General features: G+C 39.3%; 1 protein-coding gene across 13 annotated transcripts in view; it reads left to right on the forward strand.

Annotated features, from left to right (window-relative positions):
• The first annotated feature begins 346 nt into the window (after positions 1 to 346).
• The window catches only part of picalma (phosphatidylinositol binding clathrin assembly protein a), a 28,861-nt gene continuing 7,819 nt past the window's right edge, over positions 347 to 21,388 (forward strand). For 4 of the 13 annotated variants that reach the window (XM_028422454.1, XM_028422459.1, XM_028422455.1 and 1 more), the window contains exons 1-17: positions 368 to 457; positions 620 to 887; positions 11,315 to 11,457; positions 11,636 to 11,711; positions 11,792 to 11,894; positions 12,510 to 12,603; positions 12,695 to 12,806; positions 13,029 to 13,135; positions 13,249 to 13,290; positions 14,556 to 14,641; positions 14,771 to 14,894; positions 15,268 to 15,398; positions 15,584 to 15,663; positions 18,669 to 18,821; positions 19,254 to 19,337; positions 19,761 to 19,841; positions 20,615 to 20,725. In XM_028422454.1, coding sequence (XP_028278255.1) covers positions 758 to 887; positions 11,315 to 11,457; positions 11,636 to 11,711; positions 11,792 to 11,894; positions 12,510 to 12,603; positions 12,695 to 12,806; positions 13,029 to 13,135; positions 13,249 to 13,290; positions 14,556 to 14,641; positions 14,771 to 14,894; positions 15,268 to 15,398; positions 15,584 to 15,663; positions 18,669 to 18,821; positions 19,254 to 19,337; positions 19,761 to 19,841; positions 20,615 to 20,725 — 1,657 coding nt within the window. In that variant the 5' untranslated portion in view covers positions 368 to 457; positions 620 to 757. Of the gene's footprint in view, positions 458 to 619; positions 888 to 11,314; positions 11,458 to 11,635; positions 11,712 to 11,791; positions 11,895 to 12,509; positions 12,604 to 12,694; positions 12,807 to 13,028; positions 13,136 to 13,248; positions 13,291 to 14,555; positions 14,642 to 14,770; positions 14,895 to 15,267; positions 15,399 to 15,583; positions 15,664 to 18,668; positions 18,822 to 19,253; positions 19,338 to 19,760; positions 19,842 to 20,614; positions 20,726 to 21,388 lie in introns of all 13 variants that reach the window. The other 9 variants (XM_028422465.1, XM_028422467.1, XM_028422468.1 and 6 more) reach the window with 6 other exon arrangements.

Here is a 21,388-nt window from a genome sequence, read left to right on the forward strand (position 1 = left end):
AGGGACACGTCCGGCTCCAAAATAAAGGCCCAAACTCAAGCGCTGGCGTTCAAACATCTGACACTAAATGATGGGCCACATCTGTATTTGTGGGTTGTGCGTCAAATTAAACAGTTATTTTTTTCAAAAACAAAAACTTTTAGTTTCCATATCTGTATTACGCAAACTTTAAGGGCATCACATAGTTTTGTAAATGTAATATTTTATGAATGTAACGGTGTTTATTTAGTGCTCAACAGATTTTGCCAGTACAATATCAGATTGAAACAGAATGCTGGCAATTCTATCTTTATCTTTATTCCTTTATTTAACGATGCTCCTGAATATTGCTTTTATTATGAAAAACTTACCCGGATGTAACTATTTTTATTCTCTCTGTCTGGCAGCGGAATGCAAGAAAGACTTGTACGGGAAGAGGAGCAGAGACCGTAGACGTGAGAGATCGATTAAAACACAGGTTCGTATTGAACAGACAATGAACATGAATGTTTCTTGTTGTATATTCTATTCGCGTATTGAAACTCACGCTGTGTACATGGTTTTCTGTTCTAATAGGCAGCTAGCTAGCTAGCTACGAGCCAAATGAAACGCCTGTCGTCGTCTCTTTATTTCTTATCAGTGTCTGTCTTGTCCAGGGTTATCAGGTGGCACTGAGGCTTCGAGGAGCGACACCGTCCATAATACCGAGGCAGCACTGCTCACTGCTGGGGTTAAAAACATTTCTGTTGCGGTGAAAGTATATTGGAGCCCACACAGGATGTCTGGACAAAGCATTACTGACAGGATAACCGCCGCTCAGCACAGTGTCACCGGCTCGGCGATTTCCAAAACTGTGTGCAAGGCAACCACGCATGAAATAATGGGTCCAAAAAAGAAACACTTGGATTGTAAGTAACCCTTTCCTCTTTGTCTGCCGCTGCTGTAACGGTAAACTTCCCCTTTCCCTCCAGTCTGAAGGTGTCTGTGAGGCCTGATCACCCTTCAGTAACTTACCCACTGGGGGAACACGACTTTCTGTCATATAACAAGATGTTTTGAATCATTAGCCAACAGTTCACATTACAGACACTGGAATGGTTTAATCAGTGCAGTTGCTGTGTAGCCTGGTTATGCTACAGAGGTGATTTATTAGTTATGTTGTTGGAAAATGCAAAGGCTATACTTTAAAAGTAATACTATTATATAGCTGTTTATCACACTTGTGTCTTTAGGTTCCATTCTTACAATGTTTGGGTGGATAAATCAATATCCCACTGAATGCATATCATCTGTTCATCTGTTTAGATAATACAGCTGTGGTCATGTCTGTCAGGGCTCTGTTTCAAAGTGTGCTTTATGTGAGACATCTGAAGACTGGTCTGTGAAACCCAGAGGCACTCCTTCCTTTTTGAAGAAAGTGACTAGTGAGGTTGTGGACTGTCACAGATCTGTGCTCAAAATCAATTGAATTCAGGAGCGAAACAGTTAAAACTTGAAAGGTTATGTGATTGCAACCACTGCCAGTGTATTTTAAGAGGTGTGATTACTAGATAGTAGCACTTCTGCCAACCTCCTTTCATGCAGAAATCGTGCTATAATGCCACAAAAACAGACTTTCTCATTATGCCGCTGTGCTTGTTTACAGACAGTAAATGAACAGTGAGTGCTTTAAAAGGGCTTGTCAGTGTTCCATAATCAGAGGTGTCTTAGTACTTTGACACAAAATGTCCAATAGATTCCAACACCTTCAACAATGTGTCTTAAAGGAACCTAGATGCAATGTTGGCCAACACACACCTGTGAAACAGTGGTCGACCGATGTGGTTGGTTAATTAATCCTGACATTTAATGCTATTTTAGGATGCAACGTTGGCTCAGTCAAAACCAAAATCGATTGAATTTGAGCAATATGAACAGTGTTTCCTGGATTGTTGATTGTTTCTGGTCTTCTAGTTTGACAATCTAACAAAAACAAGCTTTTAACTAGCTAGATTGGCCTCACAATCTTCAACTCCGTAGTAGTAGAAAGTTCAGCTCGTTCTGTGGTGTCAGTGTGTCCATTTTCCTTTTCTACAGCATAGCCAGCAGTATAGAACATTTTATTAACTATTTGACTGAGACTTGAACCTATGTAGATATGCCTCACTATTTACAATGGCTACGACTGTGTACTGGTAACATAACTTCTCACTCCCCCACAAAAGAGTATTTTCCTGTTGTTTTGTATGTTTTTCCTCAGGGCTTTAGCTTACCGTACATTGTGGCCTGTAGAATTACAAATAAGGAAAAGGTACATCAAGCACCAGAGACTTGTACAAAATGTAGTTCACTGGCAACAAACACGCAGTGTGCCTGCTATGCAAATTGGTCTTTGTAGTTCATTTGAATAGATGTCATCAGTGTGGTTGCTAAGAACATCTCACAGTGAAGCATAGAGAGGCTCACAGAGGTTGTTATTGACTCCATGTCATAGTGTCAGGTAGTTTGAATGGCATGATGATCAACCAGCAGAGAGTAGACGGTGTTGTTGCACCATCCTGCTCTCTTCTGTTGTTAATTGACTTGGCAGTAAATATGACATTGCTTAGTGCAGGTAGCCTTTTAGCATGACGTGGTATCCACTTTATTTTACCACCTATTTTTAAGGCCTGGATTGGGCAAAGTGCACTGTGTCCAATATTCTGGCTCATGGCTTTATGAACAACCATAGCTCTCAGGTAATTAGAGATAGTTACAATGTCACGTCCTAGTGACCTTCCTGACTCCAGACAACCAGACGTTGAGGTTTGTCCATAACAGTTGCTGCACTGAAGCCACTTCATCTGAATACAGTGTTGAAACACATTACCCAGCAGGAATCCCACTTAGGTATTTAGATTTGATGCAATGTGGTTTTCCCCTCAAATAATGCTTTCAAAATCATTTTGATGGCATATTAACCCATAAAGGTGTAATCGACATGTCCTCTATATCCTTAGCACCTGGACCAGCACTATGCACCTTGGTGTGCTTTGGATAGGAAAACATAGGAAAACTATAATACATGACCTGCTTGCTTTATGACCGGCATATGTCACTCTACTCGTTCTAAAATATTGTAAGCAGGGTGTCCGTGGGGTTTTAAACAGTATTAAAAGGTGATAAATTAACATTGAAAAATATAAGGCCATTAAAAGTGTTAAATCTTGTTTTAGAGGTATTATTTTTTTCAGACTCTGAGGTGTCCTATTTCGATTGAAATTCTATCTGCTAAAGTTTGCATTAGTTTGTTTAAACGGTGGGCTTTAACCATATCTAGATCCCCGTCTTGGTTTGCTAGGCATATCTTCAATGTCCAGTCCAGACATCTATTGTCGTCTTGGGCAAATGCAAGTTTTCTGACAGCTGGGTGGAAGACCCAGCATTTAAGGACTGACTCAGGCCTTGAAGTAGTGAATAACCGGCAGGCTTATTGTTCGGTTTGTAAAAACATTTCTCTGTCAACTGGATGGAAGCTTACACACTTCAGTCGCATATGCAATCCACTAAACATACATGCACGGTCGGTGAGAGCAAGTTAACTCTACCACTCTCAACTTTATGTGCTGCGGCACCACCACCACCACAAAGTGTAGTGCAACCAGCAACAACCGTTACTTAGTGAGTCTCTATCTACTCTGTTGTGTATAGCAGAGTACACATTACAAAAGGTTGTTGATTAACACGCAACTCAATCTCGTGATGGTTTAAAGGTAGTAGAAAAGGTATTAAAAAGTATTAAATTTGACTTAAGGATTTCTGTATATAGCCTGTGTAAGCATGAAACTAACTATAAGATTTAGTTATGTAGCTTGTTATTCTCTGAGTGGACTTTGGCAGAGCTGGAAAAGAAACCAAAGAGAATCCTGTCTGAGGAAATAAAGAAAAGAAAAAGAGAGTGACCAAGCAAGAGCCTGAACAAGAGTGAATATCTGACCGGCTTATGCATGTTGGTGACTTGGGGTCACTTGTGTTGTTTCAGACTAGCCAGTTACAGCCCCAATGAGTCTAGTGGGATTGCAGGTGAGATATAGTCCTCTGTGCCATCTCCACCGAGTTTGCTCTGAACTGTGGTTCACATTCTTTAACACTGGCATGCTAGATAAACACAGGGACATAACTTTAAGAGAACTCTGCAGTTAGCATATAGGGAGAAGTAATGGGTCAACAAACCAACCTCTCCTGCTAGCCTGAGCTTATTTACATGTTTGTTCAGAGTAAATGTGAAATGACCTCTGGGAAAATCTGCACCAGTTGGTCTAGTGCAATTTACACCACTGCAGCGAGTATGAAACTACAAACTACCACTCTGTATCAGCACAGCTCTGTAATGTATGGTATTTCCTCTACTGAGAGTTGCTATTGAAGAGTGAGCAGCCCAGTTGCATGTCAGCCTTTTTTGTACAGGCTAATTGCCATTATGTAAAGTCCACTATCACCGCTGTGGAGCAGCTCAAAGGTCTCTTAGAGGTAATGAATACATAAGTTTGCGGACCTTTGGTACTGGCATAAATACCTTTCCACAAGTTGGCAGAGTTATAAATGGACTGAATGTTATTCAGTGCATTATTTAAAAGCTGTAAATATGAGGGTTTGGCCGTAGCATCACATTTTAGACAATTAGTCATACAACTTGTAGCAGATGCATTGTATATCCATGGAAGTGTGTCTGTGCCACAGTAATGATCTTAGTCTGTTTTGTTTTGGCAGTGGCTAAACAAGAGACAAACACACATAAATTACATTATTTATCAAGATTATGATATTGTCGTACTCAAGAGCTTCCAATTACAGTAGACACTTATACTAACTGTTATTGTATCGATGCTGCATTAAGACTGTTAGCTGCTACACAAACTAAATATATTAAAAGTAAATATTTTAAAGGAAAGATAATAATATGTTTTCAAAGAACATTATGTCACAGTAAAGTTGGCCCTTGAATTTCCCCACAGGGATCTATCGATCCATCTGGTAAACCTTTATTGTATTCTCCCATGGAGTCCCAGAGGAATGAGTCCTAACTATTTTAGAAAATACAGTACTGTGGAATATGGAAGCACTCTGTAGATTACAAACTGTTTGCACTTTAAATTTCCTGACCAGTCAAATTAAGTGGAAACAATTGTGACTGAATGATCCTTTCATGCTAACAGGTCATGTAATGCCTTTAAAATGAAACCATAAACAAAAGCTTCATCAATGAAAACTCAACTCTTCCAGGTTTCTGAACATCCTCTACAGGTAAAGAACATAGTTCAGACAGTTAGTGTGTAGAGATGACCAGAAACCGGGATATCACTATCACGTGTACAGGGATATTAATAACCTGGTTACTCAAATTCCAAGCACATGACTTATCTGTCTTACTGTACATGAGCCTGTGTTAATTGAGGTTGTTAGTAAGGGAGTGGAGTTAATGTGTGTTGTCTGCTAAGGGAAAAGGTGCGTACATTTATCATTAGAGGGTAAGCTAGTGATGCTTTGTGATTTCAATATACATGTAGAGTTTATTGGTCTTGTATCCCAATAGCAGTTAAGATGATAATGGTTGTTCTTCTAGTGTTTCATCTCTCTCCATATATAGCAGCACATGTTTCATTCATGTCATAATGGCAGACACATTGTACACATCTGTATGTCTGCTTCCTCTCTCCCCACAATGAAGCATGTGACTGCAGTGGTATCACATGTTAGGCCTTAAAGAGTGCTGATGCCCTGTCCATCAGTTAAGCTGGGTGTATCCCACTGGGAGTCTGAATGGCCTCGAGTTTCAGTAGAATACAAAGAATTGATCAACAGTGCTTGACACACACACACACACACACACACACACACCTTAATCCTGCCTCCTGCCTCCTATCTCCTGCATCCTGCTCTGTGGTGAAACCTCACTGGTGTGGGTATAACTCCGTGCTTTGGCCTGCATGATGTTCAAAGTAACTGGATTGTGAGGGATAGATATTTCCTGAAGCAGGAAGTGTTCCTCTAGTTCCTAAAGAAAGCTTTGGATTGCCATGGGTAAACAGCCAACAGGAAATTATTACATAACCCCGCTCCCACCCAGGGCACTGGGGACCTGAGATGATCAAATGTGAGATTGACTCAGCTACATGTGATGTATTTCCTGGTGGTTGCTGATTACAAGCTGGATTTCAGTGACTGCATTTGTCCATTCGGGTGTCCTCAACACCCCAGATGTGTTATCATAATATTACCTAAAGATTACATTGGCATCCGAGCTGAGATGATTTTTTTTGGCTTTTGCATTATTCATGTAAAACCTCAAAACTACATTACATTCATTACATTTAAGACCTTGCCAAATGAGTTCATACAATGCTAGTGAGGACCATCAGTGCCAGTTTTAAATTTGTGGTGATATACTATACCCAATATATTAGCTATAAAGCCACAATAAATATGGAGTATTCTGTGACAACTGGGGGCTTTTTTAACCAGCTTTATGTATGTCATGTGCTTGGTTTAGAGAAACTTTTAGTTGTGACACTCAAGACACAGCACGACCTACTGAATTTGATTCTTGCTGAATTAATTTTACGTTATTAATTTATAGACTGATAAAGAGATGGTGCTTCTCTGGTCCACTTGGTATTTTGCTTATGCTTCATGTTAGACAGCCGTTTCATCCTTCATGAAGGCCTTACAAAAATGGTTGACATAGCTGAATTACTTCCATGTCCGCTATCCTGAAGCCAACTCATCTACAGCAGGATGTATGTAGCAAGAAAGAGTTACAGTACAGGTGCAATAAAAATGCTTACATGTATGTGTCCACTCTCTGATCAATTGCAGAGTACCACTTACTCTTACTTCCTCTTAGCGAAAGTGCTGACTCATCACTTCCTGTCATGTGCTACCAAATTACTATTCCTACTTATGGACCGACGATATATATAGATATCTATTACAATATAATCACTGTTTCATCTTGCTGTCATGTTTGCTCTGTACTGTATCATGTTTGTATCATGTTTGCTCCTCTCTCCCTCTCTCTCCTTCATCCTCTCTCTCTCTCTCTCTCTCTCTCCTTCATCCTCTCTGACTGGCAGCAGGACTGGTTCCCCCTTAAGCTGACGGGTCCTGCTCAAGGTTTCTTCCTCTTAAAGGGAGTTTTTCCTTGCCACAGTGCTCTTAGGGGGGTTCCTGTGAAGCGCTTTGAGACAATGTCTGATTGTAATATGCGCTATATAAATAAAACTGAATTGAATTGAATTGAATTGTAGTCAGTTCCAAAATCACTGAATTCAACTCTCTCTTCTGTCATTCCACCCCATGGACAGACATATTATCAATATTCCAGAAACTTCATTTCTTTCCATATCTTCATGGAAATCTTTTCTCTGAGTTCTACAAGATGCTCCTGCTTCCTCTTTTATTTCACATCTTCTGTGGACTTTTCACTTCGCTTCTGCTGTGTTTAAATATCTGTTCTGTTTCTGTGACCCTGTTATACAATTTTGAATCAAGGGCCTTTACAGTAGTAAAGTAAGCTCCACTACTACTAAAGTAGTAGTGGAGCAAACTTCCAGTGCCACAGAAAATGTATGCATATGCAGGAGTAGTGGATATTGATTAGTGATTTAGTATAACGCAATAGCTGCAAGCCAATGGTTGGCACCTCTATGCCTATTTTTTCATATTGGCAAACAGGCCATACTGCTTCTCCATTCTAAGCATATTTGGACATTCACTGAGCAAATATCGGACACTGCCGAATGAACGTGTACACCTACACATGGTAAAATGTGGCAAGGCAAGTGCCTCACTCCCTTTTTTAGAAACAAACAACAGGCATATATGTGCACATATTATTTAATCTAAACTCTGGACAGGCGTTATTACATTTTAATAACTTTTTATCTTTGTGTGCATGGAGAGAGCACACTCACATACAGCATGTTGCATCTGGAGAAGGAGAGAGTGGCAGCGTTGGTCTATGGGAACAGGGCGTAGTGGAGGGGGAGTCGCAGTCCTCATGTTTAAAGGAAATACAAAATGCTGAGTTGGATGAAAGGAAAAAAAACTCCATTATGAAACTGGTGGGGGAGTCATACTATGATGGCTGGTTATTATTATGGAAAAACAATTTTATATACATTTATGAATGTTATTGAAAAATATTTTTTCCTCTTTATGTAAGGTAAAATTGACCTAAAAAAACATCTCACTAAGCCAAAAACTGTGACCAAAACATCGAGGCACATGTTGAACCATGTTCTAACCTTGTTGTCCGAGATGTTTTGGAAGTTTCTACAGGAGCTTCACCAACATTTGAAGGAAAGCAGACAATATTTCATTCAGTTTTTTAGAAAAGCTGCTTCATGCTTTGGCATTTAACAGCTTCACTTCTGTTTCAGTACATTTTTAGGGAAGTCGGTGTGTTTAAAAATACATTTCACAGTTACTTTGACAAATTCTCAGGTAAAATCAACCTAGTCAGCGAAATTTGGCAACTGAGACTTCTAAGAAAACAGAGGTACAAGAAGCAAGCCACAGGTCTCCAACCAAAGCCACTGAAGCGAAGTGAAGCCTCTCTTTAAACAAGAAACGGATCTTTGGAGTAACAGCAGTAAACAAGAGTCAAAGTGATTTGCTGTGCTTTGTTTCATCACATACACAGTACACAGCAGTGTTTTAACACTTCCAATTTTCAGTTGAAATAGCCCACTTTATGGCTTCTTCATAGCAATGATCAAACTGTAGTGATTCAGATTTATTTGGATGCTATTAATTTGTTGCTTCACCACTAGGTCACACAATGTTTTTTTTGTTCTGTCTTAAGGCTTTATATCTTAATTAAAGAACCATAACTACAATAAACATTTAAGAGTATATTAAACTTGTTAGGCTCGGTGCTTCTTTGTCACTTGCAGTTGTGGGACACTTGCATACAGGAGCTGGTCAATATACTAGGAGATTTTTTTCCCAGTGTTCCTGTGTGTGATTAGTCATATTTACATTTCCATAGTTCTGTTATATTATAGTATAATACATAACTGCCAAGGTCTGCAGGTTAGTGTAATTTGTTCGGGAGCAGCAGTTGATGTTTGTGTGTTGTGGTATCACTGAGTTTGAACTCTCACACAGACATTTCAGTTGTATCTGAAAAGCCTTTTGTTGTCACATGGGTGGTCTATTGTTTATGTAAAAAGCAAAAAGCCTTTTGTGTGGCTTCGAACAAACACTGAGGAGGATTCATAGATCACCCATGTAAACAGGCCTCGGTGGGTAGCACCACCACCTCCTGCAACACAGTTAATGTTAACTATTAACTTTAACAAGATATTCCAGTTGCATTAATGTGGCTCTGTGGAGTGTGGCAGCTGGAAAACATTCTTGAATGGTTGTAACTGGTACACTATGTGCTGTACGTTGATATAGTTTACTGTGATCTTTCTTCCTTTTTGACAGTCCATTTGAACCTGCACTTCTCTCATTTAATTCAAATGTACAGTGACACCACAGCTAATGAAACTATGAGAAACATGCACTGGGGTTTAAAATGGAACATGGTGCTATAATGTTGGGGAGCCAGAAGAGGATCATCTCTGCTTGAATCTAAAATTCTGTTAAATATTTATTTACATTCTCCGCCAACACTGTTTTTGGCATCTGATGGATATGAATATTGAACAACTGGGCCTCTTGTCAACGCTTAGTCTGTCACATGATTTTGGCATATAAAACACCAGTTAGGAATGTAGTGGAATCAGACAATATCTGTCTTTTCCTGATGATGGCTTATTTTTTTATTTCAAATGTATTTGTGTTGTATAGTTTTATACCTAATAAAATGACCTGGTGGTAAACAAGTCGTTGAATAAAAGAAACTGCTTGTAATTGGTATATGCCTAGTCTTACTCTCTTGGTCTTTTTAGGCTGTTAAACTCATTCGTAATGGAAAAAAACTTTTTTTATTTTTCATTTTTTTATGTAATCTTTCCAAACCTTTTCCCCTACTCAGATAGTTTGTAATAGTTGATAACTTGGGATAACTGTAATAATAAAGTTTATTTTTTTAAAAATTTACTAAAACAAAACATAATACTGTCTGTTTACAGGAGCGCGTGTCAGCAGCAAACATATCTGAGATCATTATCTCAGAACATCTAGAATTCTAAAATAGTGTGTAAAAACACTGTGTATGTACATGGCAGATATTTTTCCAAGGTTTGGGAGTACACTTTGTCCCTTCACTTTTGTTATAAACATTACTTGAGTTCCTTGAATTGTTTTGCTGCTCTTCCAAGTTACTCCATTAGTTCTGTTTGATAGGGAATTCAGAATCGTATGTGGCTAAAGACTGTGTCATCTGTGGCATGTTATCTGGCCTAATACTTTGTGGTTTGTTCTGTGTGTGGGTTCTAATCTGGCTAACAGTTGGCCGATGACCCCTTGAGTCACCCACAGATATCAATAACCACATACATGCCTATATTCCCTTGCAAACAATTAGAACTAATGAAGCTAGGAGCAGAGAAACGTCTTTAAGAAACAAACTAATCCAGCAGCCGTGCTTTAGACTCATAGATTTTCCTTTTATGCTTTATTTTTTTTAGTATGCCGTTTACTTGTACAAAACAGTATGCTGCTATTGGTTACAGACAAGGTCAACCCAGTGCTGAAGAAAGATTCTGTGTGAAGATGTATAGTACATGTAGCGTCATGATGTCTGACTTCATTGATCAGTCTTATTGATGAAGGCAAAGGGGAACCAGGATGCATTCGCTTTCACTTCAGGCCAGATGGTTGTGCTATGCTAACTGCAAAAGTGTATTCCCTCTGTCAGTGAAGCGTATTACTGGTAGCTGCTGTAGATTCTTAGTTACAGCATACAGCAGGTGGAAAGCACACTTCCTGTTGTTTACCTTCCTTTTTGTTTAGATTTAACTAAGCTTTATTTGATTCATTTTGAATTTTCTTCCATTTGAGGTGAGTGTGTTTTTTACTCTTTTAAGTAATAAAGGCTTATTACTTTATTACTTCAGGTAATAAGGGCATTGGTCATAGGCTTGTTGTACCAAAACTTTGAAGAACAGTTTGTCTGGAAAGTGTCTGTTTACCTGAACTTTGGCTCCTCAGTTTTGCATTGCCCTTTAGTTATTTTAATGATTGTGCTCAGCATGGTGTTTTGAAAAGGACAGATGAAAGAAAATGAGGACCCCACATGGTGGAAAAAAAATCCACAGCAAACCTAAATGCTTGCTGTGCCGGTGAGGGTCTGTGCATCGATTTCTTCAGCCTCATTGACCCCCCTCTTCCTCCACAACCGTCTCTCTCTGTTATCCCTCAGACTTGATTCAGTGCACGAATGAGATGAATGTGAACATCCCTCAGCTGGCTGACACGCTGTTTGAAAGGACCACCAACACCAGCTGGGTGGTTGTCTTCAAGTCCCTCACCGCTACACACCATCTGATGGTCTATGGCAATGAGGTCAGCACTTTCTCTACCATTGCCTAATATAAATGTTTTACATTTTAATGTACTACATTCACAACATCTAATGTGTTGAGTATGAGATGGCTGGGTATCAGCTCATAGCAGTGCAGCAGTAGTATGCACACAAGCAAACCAGTGCAAGTTTAAGTTCCTGGTGTTGTTTTTCTTGCAGAGATTTATACAGTATCTGGCTTCAAGGAACACACTGTTCAACCTCAGCAATTTTTTGGACAAAAGTGGACTACAAGGTATTTCCCTACATACTATTCATATACTATACTATTCATTTTTCTGAATTCTTCTCTCTTTTTTTGTGTTTGTATCGCAGGCTATGATATGTCCACATTCATCAGGAGGTATAGCCGCTACCTGAATGAGAAGGCTGTGTCGTACAGACAAGTTGCTTTTGACTTCACTAAAGTAAAAAGAGGGTAAGGATCTATTTCACTTCTTGGTTTTCATAGCAACTGAATCCACAAAGCTTGGATTTCTTCTAGGAACAAGGGTTCAAGGAACATGGGTGTCTTCTTTGACATCCTTGTGAACGGGACAGACTGAACTGAATAGTATTGAAATATTGCAAAAGTGTAATTTCCTTCAAAATGTATTGCCACACTTTTGCTTAAAGTTACATCACAGCAGAAATATGGAGAAACTTCTTTTGGGAAGTTCCTGTTTTTGCTTAAATGTATCCTTTTAAAGGGGAAATTCTTCATTTTCTTAACTTAACGTTACTGATTATTTATTTAGCATTAAATAAGTAAGCATTCTAGTGTAACTATAGTTGTTATTAGTCTGATGTGGCATAAAGTGGGGGAAATGAAATATAATTTTAAGCTGAGATTTGGTCGTCTTGTCAGATTACACCTTTTGTTTTTTTAAGTGTACATGTAAAGCCTGCAAATGTTTCGTGAGAAAATCCTCAAATAACAAAATTCAAGACCAGAGCCCACATATTCCTGTGTTATCAGCAGCTTTGATGTAATCCCTGCAGTGCATTTTATAGCCTTTTGTGTAAGATTGTTTTGTTTTTCCTTTTTTTATAGGTCTGATGGCGTGATGAGAACCATGAACACAGAGAAACTGCTCAAAACCATCCCCATCATCCAAAATCAGATGGATGTGTTACTCGATTTCAATGTATGTACTCATTAAGTTTGCATAGTTTGGCATCTAAATCTATGCTGACACTTTTAATTTAAATCCCATGTTCTTAACTTGTCTCTTCTAGGTCAATGCCAACGAACTGACAAATGGTGTGATTAACGCAGCCTTCATGCTTCTGTTCAAAGATGCAATCCGACTGTTTGCAGCCTACAACGAGGGCATAATTAACCTCTTGGGTAAAAACATGTTTTGTGTTTTAGCCTTTTAGCCTTTAGACTGTGCAAGTTTGCCACCTGTACAATATGACTGCAAGGAAAAGCAGGTGATGGACAGTCCTCTTGGGTGAAAAAATGAAACAAGTCACTGCCCTTCTCAGAAACGACACAGAAAGCCTAATATTTTAGCATGACTGGCATTGTGGAAAAACCCTACCTTATGAAAATATGATGTGTTTACAGAGAAATACTTTGACATGAAGAAGGTCCAGTGCAAAGAAGGACTGGACATCTACAAGAAGTTCCTCACACGAATGACAAGAATCTCAGAGTTCCTCAAAGTTGCAGAGGTAAGAGGTTTCAGTTGAGGCAGTCAGGAATTACAAGGGTTTCTGGTTTCTGTGGGGCAGTTTGCTGTCTATTTAAATTCTCATGTCTCATTGTCTTTGTACTTTTCCTCCAGCAAGTTGGAATTGATCGAGGAGACATCCCTGATCTGTCTCAGGTAAGCTAAAAGATCATTTATGATCATCTTTACATTTACATAAACCAACATACCTCTGTTTTGGCTTTGCTTTTTAAAAGATCAGAAATGGCCAAATTTTGCGAATCAATATTATTAATAAAAAGATATTTATATTATCAATTAAAGTGATATAAAAATGTAAATAGAGTTTATAATTTAACACAATGTATTGCAACATGCATTTGCTTTTAAGTTGCACGTCGTCACAGATGGTTGTCATACAACTGATTCAGCAGAAATCGATTGATATCTACTGACTGCCTGTAAACCACTCTTCGACGTTACCAAAGTTTAAAAAATGTTTAAAGGGACAATTCACCCAATTGCAAGCTGATCAAAGTTTTTAGACTATGTACCAGCACGTTCAGCAACGCTTCGGCTGGTCCAGGTCAGTGCCATGTTTTGCCACAAGAATGTAGAGAGTTGATGAAATGCAGTGCTTACTGTGTTATATGCTTCTGTTTATGTAGCACCATAGTCAGACTACCAGATCAAATAAGTGTCAGTTTTCAGAAGACAGTCAAAGACTCTACAGCAACAGAATGTAGCATTATTGTACAAAAAATCTAAAGTGTAGCATTACTGTGTCAGAATATATAATAAGATTACTCTACAAATACAGTGAGTCATTTCCTGACCTTCATGAAAATAACCTACCGGTACAAAATTTGGCTATTGTTGTCCTTTCACAGGCTGCTCACTCCCTGCAGCTTAGGGTCTAACATGTTTTAACACCAGATGCTGTGCACGCTAGGCAGGCAATGCATGTGCCCACTATTGCACATACAAACACCTTACAGCTCACGCTCACCCTGACCTTGCACGTTGTACAGCAAATAAAGGTGTGATCAAGCATTGTTGTGCTAGTATGAGACAGTGACCTTTTGAAGAAGTGGTGCATTATGCACAGAAGTGCCTTTCTTTAGGCTCTGATTCCTCGTATAATTAAGAGAACTTGTTACTGTAGCAGATCAGACTTAGACTTGGCACTCTCCAGAACAGTTTTCTCAATATCTTGACTGTTACCACCTTTATTTTCTGTATTTCCTTCCTTCTGCCTCTCCATTTTCAGTTTACAGTTTGTGTAAGTATCTCGATCTTTTCTCTCTATTTCTATGTATTTTCGAATAGCCATTTGTGGATTGTATATGCACAACTTTTCATGCTTCAATGCTTTGTTTGATGTTGTATTAAGCGTTCCTCAGCCATTGAAACTTAATGTGTGTCAATGACATTCATGCTAGGCCCCCAGCAGCCTGCTTGATGCCCTGGAGCAACACCTAGCTTCTTTAGAGGGGAAGAAAGTCAAAGACTCAACAGCAGCCAGCAGGTAGGACAGCTTTTTTATTCTTCTGATCTGACTTGCTTTCATACAAGCTTACAACCCAGGCTTATGTTTGTTTGAGTAGCCCAAGCATTACAATGTATGTGTAATTGTTCTCTGTCTCACTTGGTTTAGAGCTAGCACCCTGTCCAATGCGGTCTCTTCCCTGGCAAACACTGGAATATCATTTACCAAAGTGGATGAAAGGGAAAAACAGGCAGCCCTGGAGGAAGAGCAGGCCCGCCTAAAAGCACTCAAAGTACACTCACCTATAGTACATGGCTTTCTGCGTAGTGCACTTTGGTCCACAGCAACAATGTGCAACTGGATTTGAGGATGGTTTTTGTTTTTTTGTGTCCTCAATATGAGGAAAAACATTGTGCTCAACCATTGTTAGTTTTTTTTATTTTATTTTAGTTAATGCGGCAGACTGTTGCACTCTCTTCAAAATGTGGTGAAAACAACTGAAAGATATTCTTGGTTCATGTTCATTCATTCTTTTGATATTTAAGAATCCACAAACAATAAAACTAAGCACTAGTGAGAAATTGACCTTGAGTCACACAAATCAAACAAATTATTAATATATTATACTATTAGTCAATCTTGATTTTTTTTTTTAATTAATGCAGGAGCAGCGTCTGAAAGAGCTCCAGAAAAACCCTGCAGCCACCACAGACTCCTCCCCTGTCTCCAATCTGGGTGGGACCATCAATTCTACCCCCGCCATTGACCTCTTCTCCACCCCCAGCTCCACCAACAGGTGAGGAAAAGGATTAGCCCATGTCATGTATTAAAAGTGAGCATTGTTTCATTGCATAGATGCTGCACACGAATGTAATTTAGTTTAGGTTAAATTTAAAAATGACTGACCAATATTTGGTAAGCTCAGGAAATGTTTTGTCACGGATTGAGTGACTGATCCTCCATTCACGTGTCTCCCTGTAGCACCGCCAAGGCAGCCAATGACCTGCTGGACCTGCAGCCAGCTTTCCAGCAGCCTCTCTCCACGACCAACACATGGGGAGGTCAGTGCTTCACTCCACACTTGTACTACAGACTGGATTAACTGAAGAGGGTATAGAGAACACCGGAGTGGCAAAAAGCTTTTAACAGAGTCAGTGACCCTCAAAACTTACCACTAGATCATAGACATTGACATTTGGCCAAGAATCAAAATTTCTAGACACGACAAACACAATTTTACTAGTAATAATTATTCATTTATTTCCAACCTTTGTACAGGAAACATACATGTTTCATCACCACTTAGAGCATAAGTCTGTGTACTATTGCTGCGTAAATATTGATAATATTAGACATTTAAATAGAAATTAAACAAAAATGCATGTAGCCGTTTCAAGTTTCTTCTCTCATTAGATTTTGTCTGTAAAACGATACCTCCATTTCTTGCTGATTTCTGTCCACAGTCAGTCGTACAAGAGCTCTTCATGTTTTTGGATTTACATTTTCAAATGTAAATCCAAACATTAGACATGAAGTATATACTGTGTATATATATGTGTGAAGATTTTTTTAGTAGCACAGTGAACACAGTCGTATCTTCTTAATTTTTACTTGTTAGATTTTTATCAGGCCTCTCTGCTGGTAACAGCTGACTTGAGGCATTATGTTGTCAGATTGTCTTCCGCTGGTCCATCTGTCCCATTTTTCTGAACCAATTTCTCAGGAACTGCTTGAGGGGGGTTTTGTTACATCTGGCACAAACAGATGAACTGATTAGAATTTGGTGATCATAGGTCACCTCATATGATACATTTTTTTCCATAGATCAAGAATTAATACAGACTGCAGAAAGAAATTCTCACATAAATGTGCAGTGAGGCTGTTAGACTTACATCTATACTGTTGGCTAATGTGCTCTTCACTACAGATATTATGAATCTTGATTTGCAGAACCATAAAACTGATTTCTTTTTAGGACTTATTTGATTAAATGTCATTTAAGTGCCTCCAGAAATCTTTGCTTGGCAGTGTGTCATATACCTGTACCACTGATCAGCAACATTACAACCATCTGCTTGATACCATCAAAAGCAGCACGTGGTCTGCAGCAATATTTAGGTTAGTAGTTCATGTTACAGTAATACATGTTACAGATATTAGTGCCCAGGTTTTGTTAGCAGAAGATTATCCAGAAAATCTGTCTCTTATTTTCTTTTCTTCTTCAAAGTGGGCATTCTGTTGCTATCTGATAAACAATAAACAGACAAATAAACAATTGCCAATATCTTGATCTGAGTGGTTGAAGTGAGTGATATATGAAGACAGAAGGTTCATGCAGTCTTCCAAGTATTCTTTTGAAAGTCTCTGTGCCTTTGCTTCACTCACATCAATTAGACTTAATCATTGACAGGTTGTCAACAAATCATTGTCCTTGATATCTTGTCAACACGTTTTGAGACACTTCCTGACTTCGAGTAGATAAACACAGTATTTTTGCGATTTCAACATCACTCACTATTCATCTCTCTAGATATAAACACAGAAGCAGTGGCTTTGATTCAGTCTCTGAACAGCTGTACCCGAATTAGGCCTAATGAGGAAGACATGAGAGATCACCTGTGTACACCAGTGCACGCTCCATATGTGCTGCTTGCTTTGGGGAAACAGAATCCACAAAATCTAGACAATATATTTGGTGTTTAACAGTGGACAAGCTTCACTAGAAGAAATAAAACTTACTAGAAATACTACTTTTATATATAGCCATTGTTGTCAGTCACACAGATATTTATGATTTCCCTGTTTTTCTGCTTCTGATGATCTACTCTGAGAACTGACCTGCCCTTTACAATCAGGTTCATTAATATTGGAAGATTTTCTTTTAGCATTTGGCCTACACCAAGATGTGCATGATGGCAGGATTCTGTCCATGGTTAGGAAGAACCCTGATACAATATAAAGCCCAAAGTCCAAGGCTTCACATCAAGGTGTAAACCCCTGTTCACACTCAACAACAGAAAGGCCAGGTCAGACACTGCTAGCAAAGAGCATAAAGCCTGTCCAGGTTTGGAATAAGACTCTTTGGACTGATGAAGCCAAGATGAACCTCTACCAGAATGATGGTAGAGAAAAGTATGGAAAAGAAAATGAACAGCTGATGATTCAAAGCATACAACATCCATCAAATATGGTGGAGACAGTGTTAAGGCATGGACATGTATGTCTGCCGATGCAACGCGGTCACTGCTGTTCGTTGTGGCTGCTGATAGAAGCAGCAGGATGAGTCCTGGATTACAGTAGATTCATTCTATGAGCCATCAACAATGTGTGTGTATGTGAGTGTATAAATATATGGCTAAATGGCTAATTTATTGTCAAAACCCTTCAATTAAAGCAGATCTTGACAAATTCAGTGTGGTCCTGTACAGAGGCAAATGCCAAACATCCTATTAATGACCTGATTGTATATGCCACCCCCTGACCATTGTAGGGACTTCATTTATGTCATCTAATTGTGTGACTGATCAGTGTAAAAGCATGAAGTGCTTTGTGCATGATGTGTGCATGATGTGGAGTACAACAGTGCCAATTTATCTTAGATCTTTAATCACTTGTGTGCTTTTCATATCAGTGTCATATCAGGAGGTATGTAGGTACTGTGGTTGACCCAGATAATTCTAGTATTTGCCTTAGATGATGATAATGTCCACAAGTTTAGGTTCCCTGATAAGTGATTTTTTTTCTATAATTAAGCTTTATTTTATTCTGAGCACAGATGTGTTGAATGCCATTTGCTACCTGTAGACAACTCTAATAATAGAGATGTTTAACCTGTGGATGACTTCAAAAGCTGCTTGTCTGGGCTAAGTCAGTGCGACAGAGTGATCTACAGTTATTTCAGCCAGTCTATTTCTAACACTGTTTTAATATCTTGTTGTCTTGCACGTCATCTTGCATGCTCTATTTGACTACTTCTTTTAACATTTCTCACCCTTCTCTTCACCATAATGTGTCTGTTCCTTCGTTTTTTTTGTGTGTTCCTTTTTCTCCCCCTTTATCCACTCAGATCCTTTCACCTCTGCTGCAGAAGCTGTGGAAGATTCCATTCCAAATTCAAACCCTTTCCTCACACTACCTGTTGTCGATGCTGTCCACTCATCTACGGCGTCGCCAGACGCTGGCAGTCTGTCCTGTAGGACACCAAGCCATGAAGTGTTTGGTGGGATTGTTTTGCTGCATTTTCACTCTTCTTTTACATGCTAGATTTTATTTTGTCCACACGTTACAGCGGTGCAATGATATTATACTGTAAGATCATCTTTCCTAGCTGAGGTTTTACTGAGTGAATTCACATAGCTATGTAGTGAATACACTGAACAGCAGGGGGAAATAGAGGAAATACCAAAGAGGTTTGGGTTCTGGTCAGGACGTACAGTTTTTGACACTTTTCCCATATCCATCAAAGATCTGGCTGGCTGCCTTATGCCAAATATTTGTTTCCTTCCTCTATTTGGGTAATGTTTATTTTGTTAGCCCTTAACATTCTTTGATTAAGGCTGTTGTGTTTGCTTTCTATCTTTGTTTGAAAGGCCAAAGCTCTTTGTTGCAGGAATGTCTGTCCTTATCAGCAACAGTTTTGTTTTTTCTCCAGATCATTACAATCCCTTTTTTGATTCAAGCCCTTCCCTGGCATCTGATCTTGATACTGCTGCACAGATAGAGACAATTATCACAGGTACTACAGTGGCTGAAAGCCTGGCTGACAGAATAGTCAGATGTTGCATCATGAGCAGCGATGTATTGACGCAGTGTGTCTTGGTGAAATTAGACTGTTGCTTCCTCCCTCTTGCTTTCTACAGAATGGGTGTGAGCTTGCATTGTTCTGTGGCTAGCCTCTAGTTGTGTGCCCCTTAATTTTGCCCTGTATTTAGTCTAGCCATGCGATGAGTGCTGCTGACTTCCTCTGTTTTTGTCCTGCCAATCCTGATTGTTGTTTTTCCTCTGTTTAAAAGCTATTCCTACAGTTCTTGGCTTCCTCGCTGCTTTCTCACTGCTGTTTTTTTTCTGGTCTCATATCTTCATCATCTTCTCCCCTTTTCCCTCCCACTTCTCTCTCCATCTGTTTCTTTGCCTGTCTGCTGTTGCTGCTGTGTGTCAGAATCCTTCTGTGGGCCATGCCCTTACAACACCAATTCGGTGTTCCAATCTGAGCCCCCTGCCATAGCTGGTCTATTCAGAGGTAGGTACACTCAGGCTAAATAAGTTTCAGAAACCCACCTTGAACTTAGTGGCTAATGTCCAAGCCCCCAAAAGTAATGAAGCAAGACGTTGAGGAGGTTTTAACCAGAGAATGTTTATAAACCAATTGTTAAAATACTGTAGGCAGAGTTTGTTGTTTCACTTCACAATCAGAGAGATGTTATATTAGACTCACAGAAACTAGTGATCAGACCAGTATCTGTGGCAATGGTCAGTTCTGCAAAGGTGGGTGCTTCAGAAATCATTGAATGTTAGATGCCAAATCAAACTCAAGTATGAAGCTATGAAATAAACTTTGGAAGAGAGGTGAACTGAAAGAATGAATGTAACTTTAGTCATGATACAGTACGCTATCATCTGGGTAAATGAAGTCCCTTCATTGATCACCAGTACACAATATGACAATCAGCTGCAGCTGTGCAGCCCTAACAAATGTAGACACACACACACACATCACACCATATGGGCCAACCTTTGCTTTTCAAGTGTGCTAGTCAGCCTTGGCCACATGTGACCCTGTTCCTGGTTCACTGCCTTTGTGATAGATGCTGATCACTGCAGACCAGAAGCAGTAGTTTTGAAGAGGGTCTGACCCAGTCCCATTACAATTTGGTCCCTGTCTAAATCACTCCATGGAAACAAGTTGTTCGAATAGGCATGGTAAATAGGTTTTGTGTTTGCTTGTGCTCCACCTGTTGTGTTGAAATTATATTTTTTACACCAGTTTTAATTCTTAGGTGTTTCTCTTTTCAGGGTTCACTGCCTCCCCAACACCCCAGCAGCCACAGAACTCTCAAGGCCTTAGTGTCGATTTTGACTCATTTTTTGGTAACAACACAAATGCCAACAACCTGGATTCTACAGGTAAGTGTTGTAATCTTGTACAGGTAGCCATGTACTCTGTCGCCACCTATCAGTTGAGGCACAAGTTGCATGTGAGTTTAATATAAAAGAAACGAGTAAACATGCAGGACTTGTTTGTCTGTGTGTTTGGTTCATGTGGACTATGAGCTTTCTGAGCATATTTAAAATCACAGTGTAATATACTTACGTTTTAAGCTTTTTGCAATTAATCCCATTTTCACATGTATTTAATTGAACAGAATTGCATGAATTGGAGAAAGTCACCCTGCTGTTGCTGTGTCCCACAGTGGGAACATCTGCCAAATATGTTTCGTTAGTTTATTCTTATTCATGATAAGACTCCCAATGATTATTTTTTTCAGTATAGCCCATTTCCACCACCCAAGAATCATCATCCTGGATACTAGTTTCCCTGCATGTCCCTGGTTGACCTTGCCTCTAGTTTAGTTTTTTTGACAGCAGTGAATTTCTTAAACTTGTATGTCAAGCACATGCCAGATGCTAGTTGTCAGTGTTTGTCATCTTTGAACATTGTGTCTTTTGCTCCTGCCATCTCACTGTGCTCTTTCAGATTATTTATTGTCTGACTGTAACTTGGGATTATAGTCACAATGACGTCACGTTTTTCCTCTGTAATTGAAATTAGTTGTTGTTGTTATTGAA

Source organism: Parambassis ranga, chromosome 14, assembly GCF_900634625.1.
Source record: "Parambassis ranga chromosome 14, fParRan2.1, whole genome shotgun sequence".
Taxonomy (NCBI): Eukaryota; Metazoa; Chordata; class Actinopteri; family Ambassidae; genus Parambassis; species Parambassis ranga.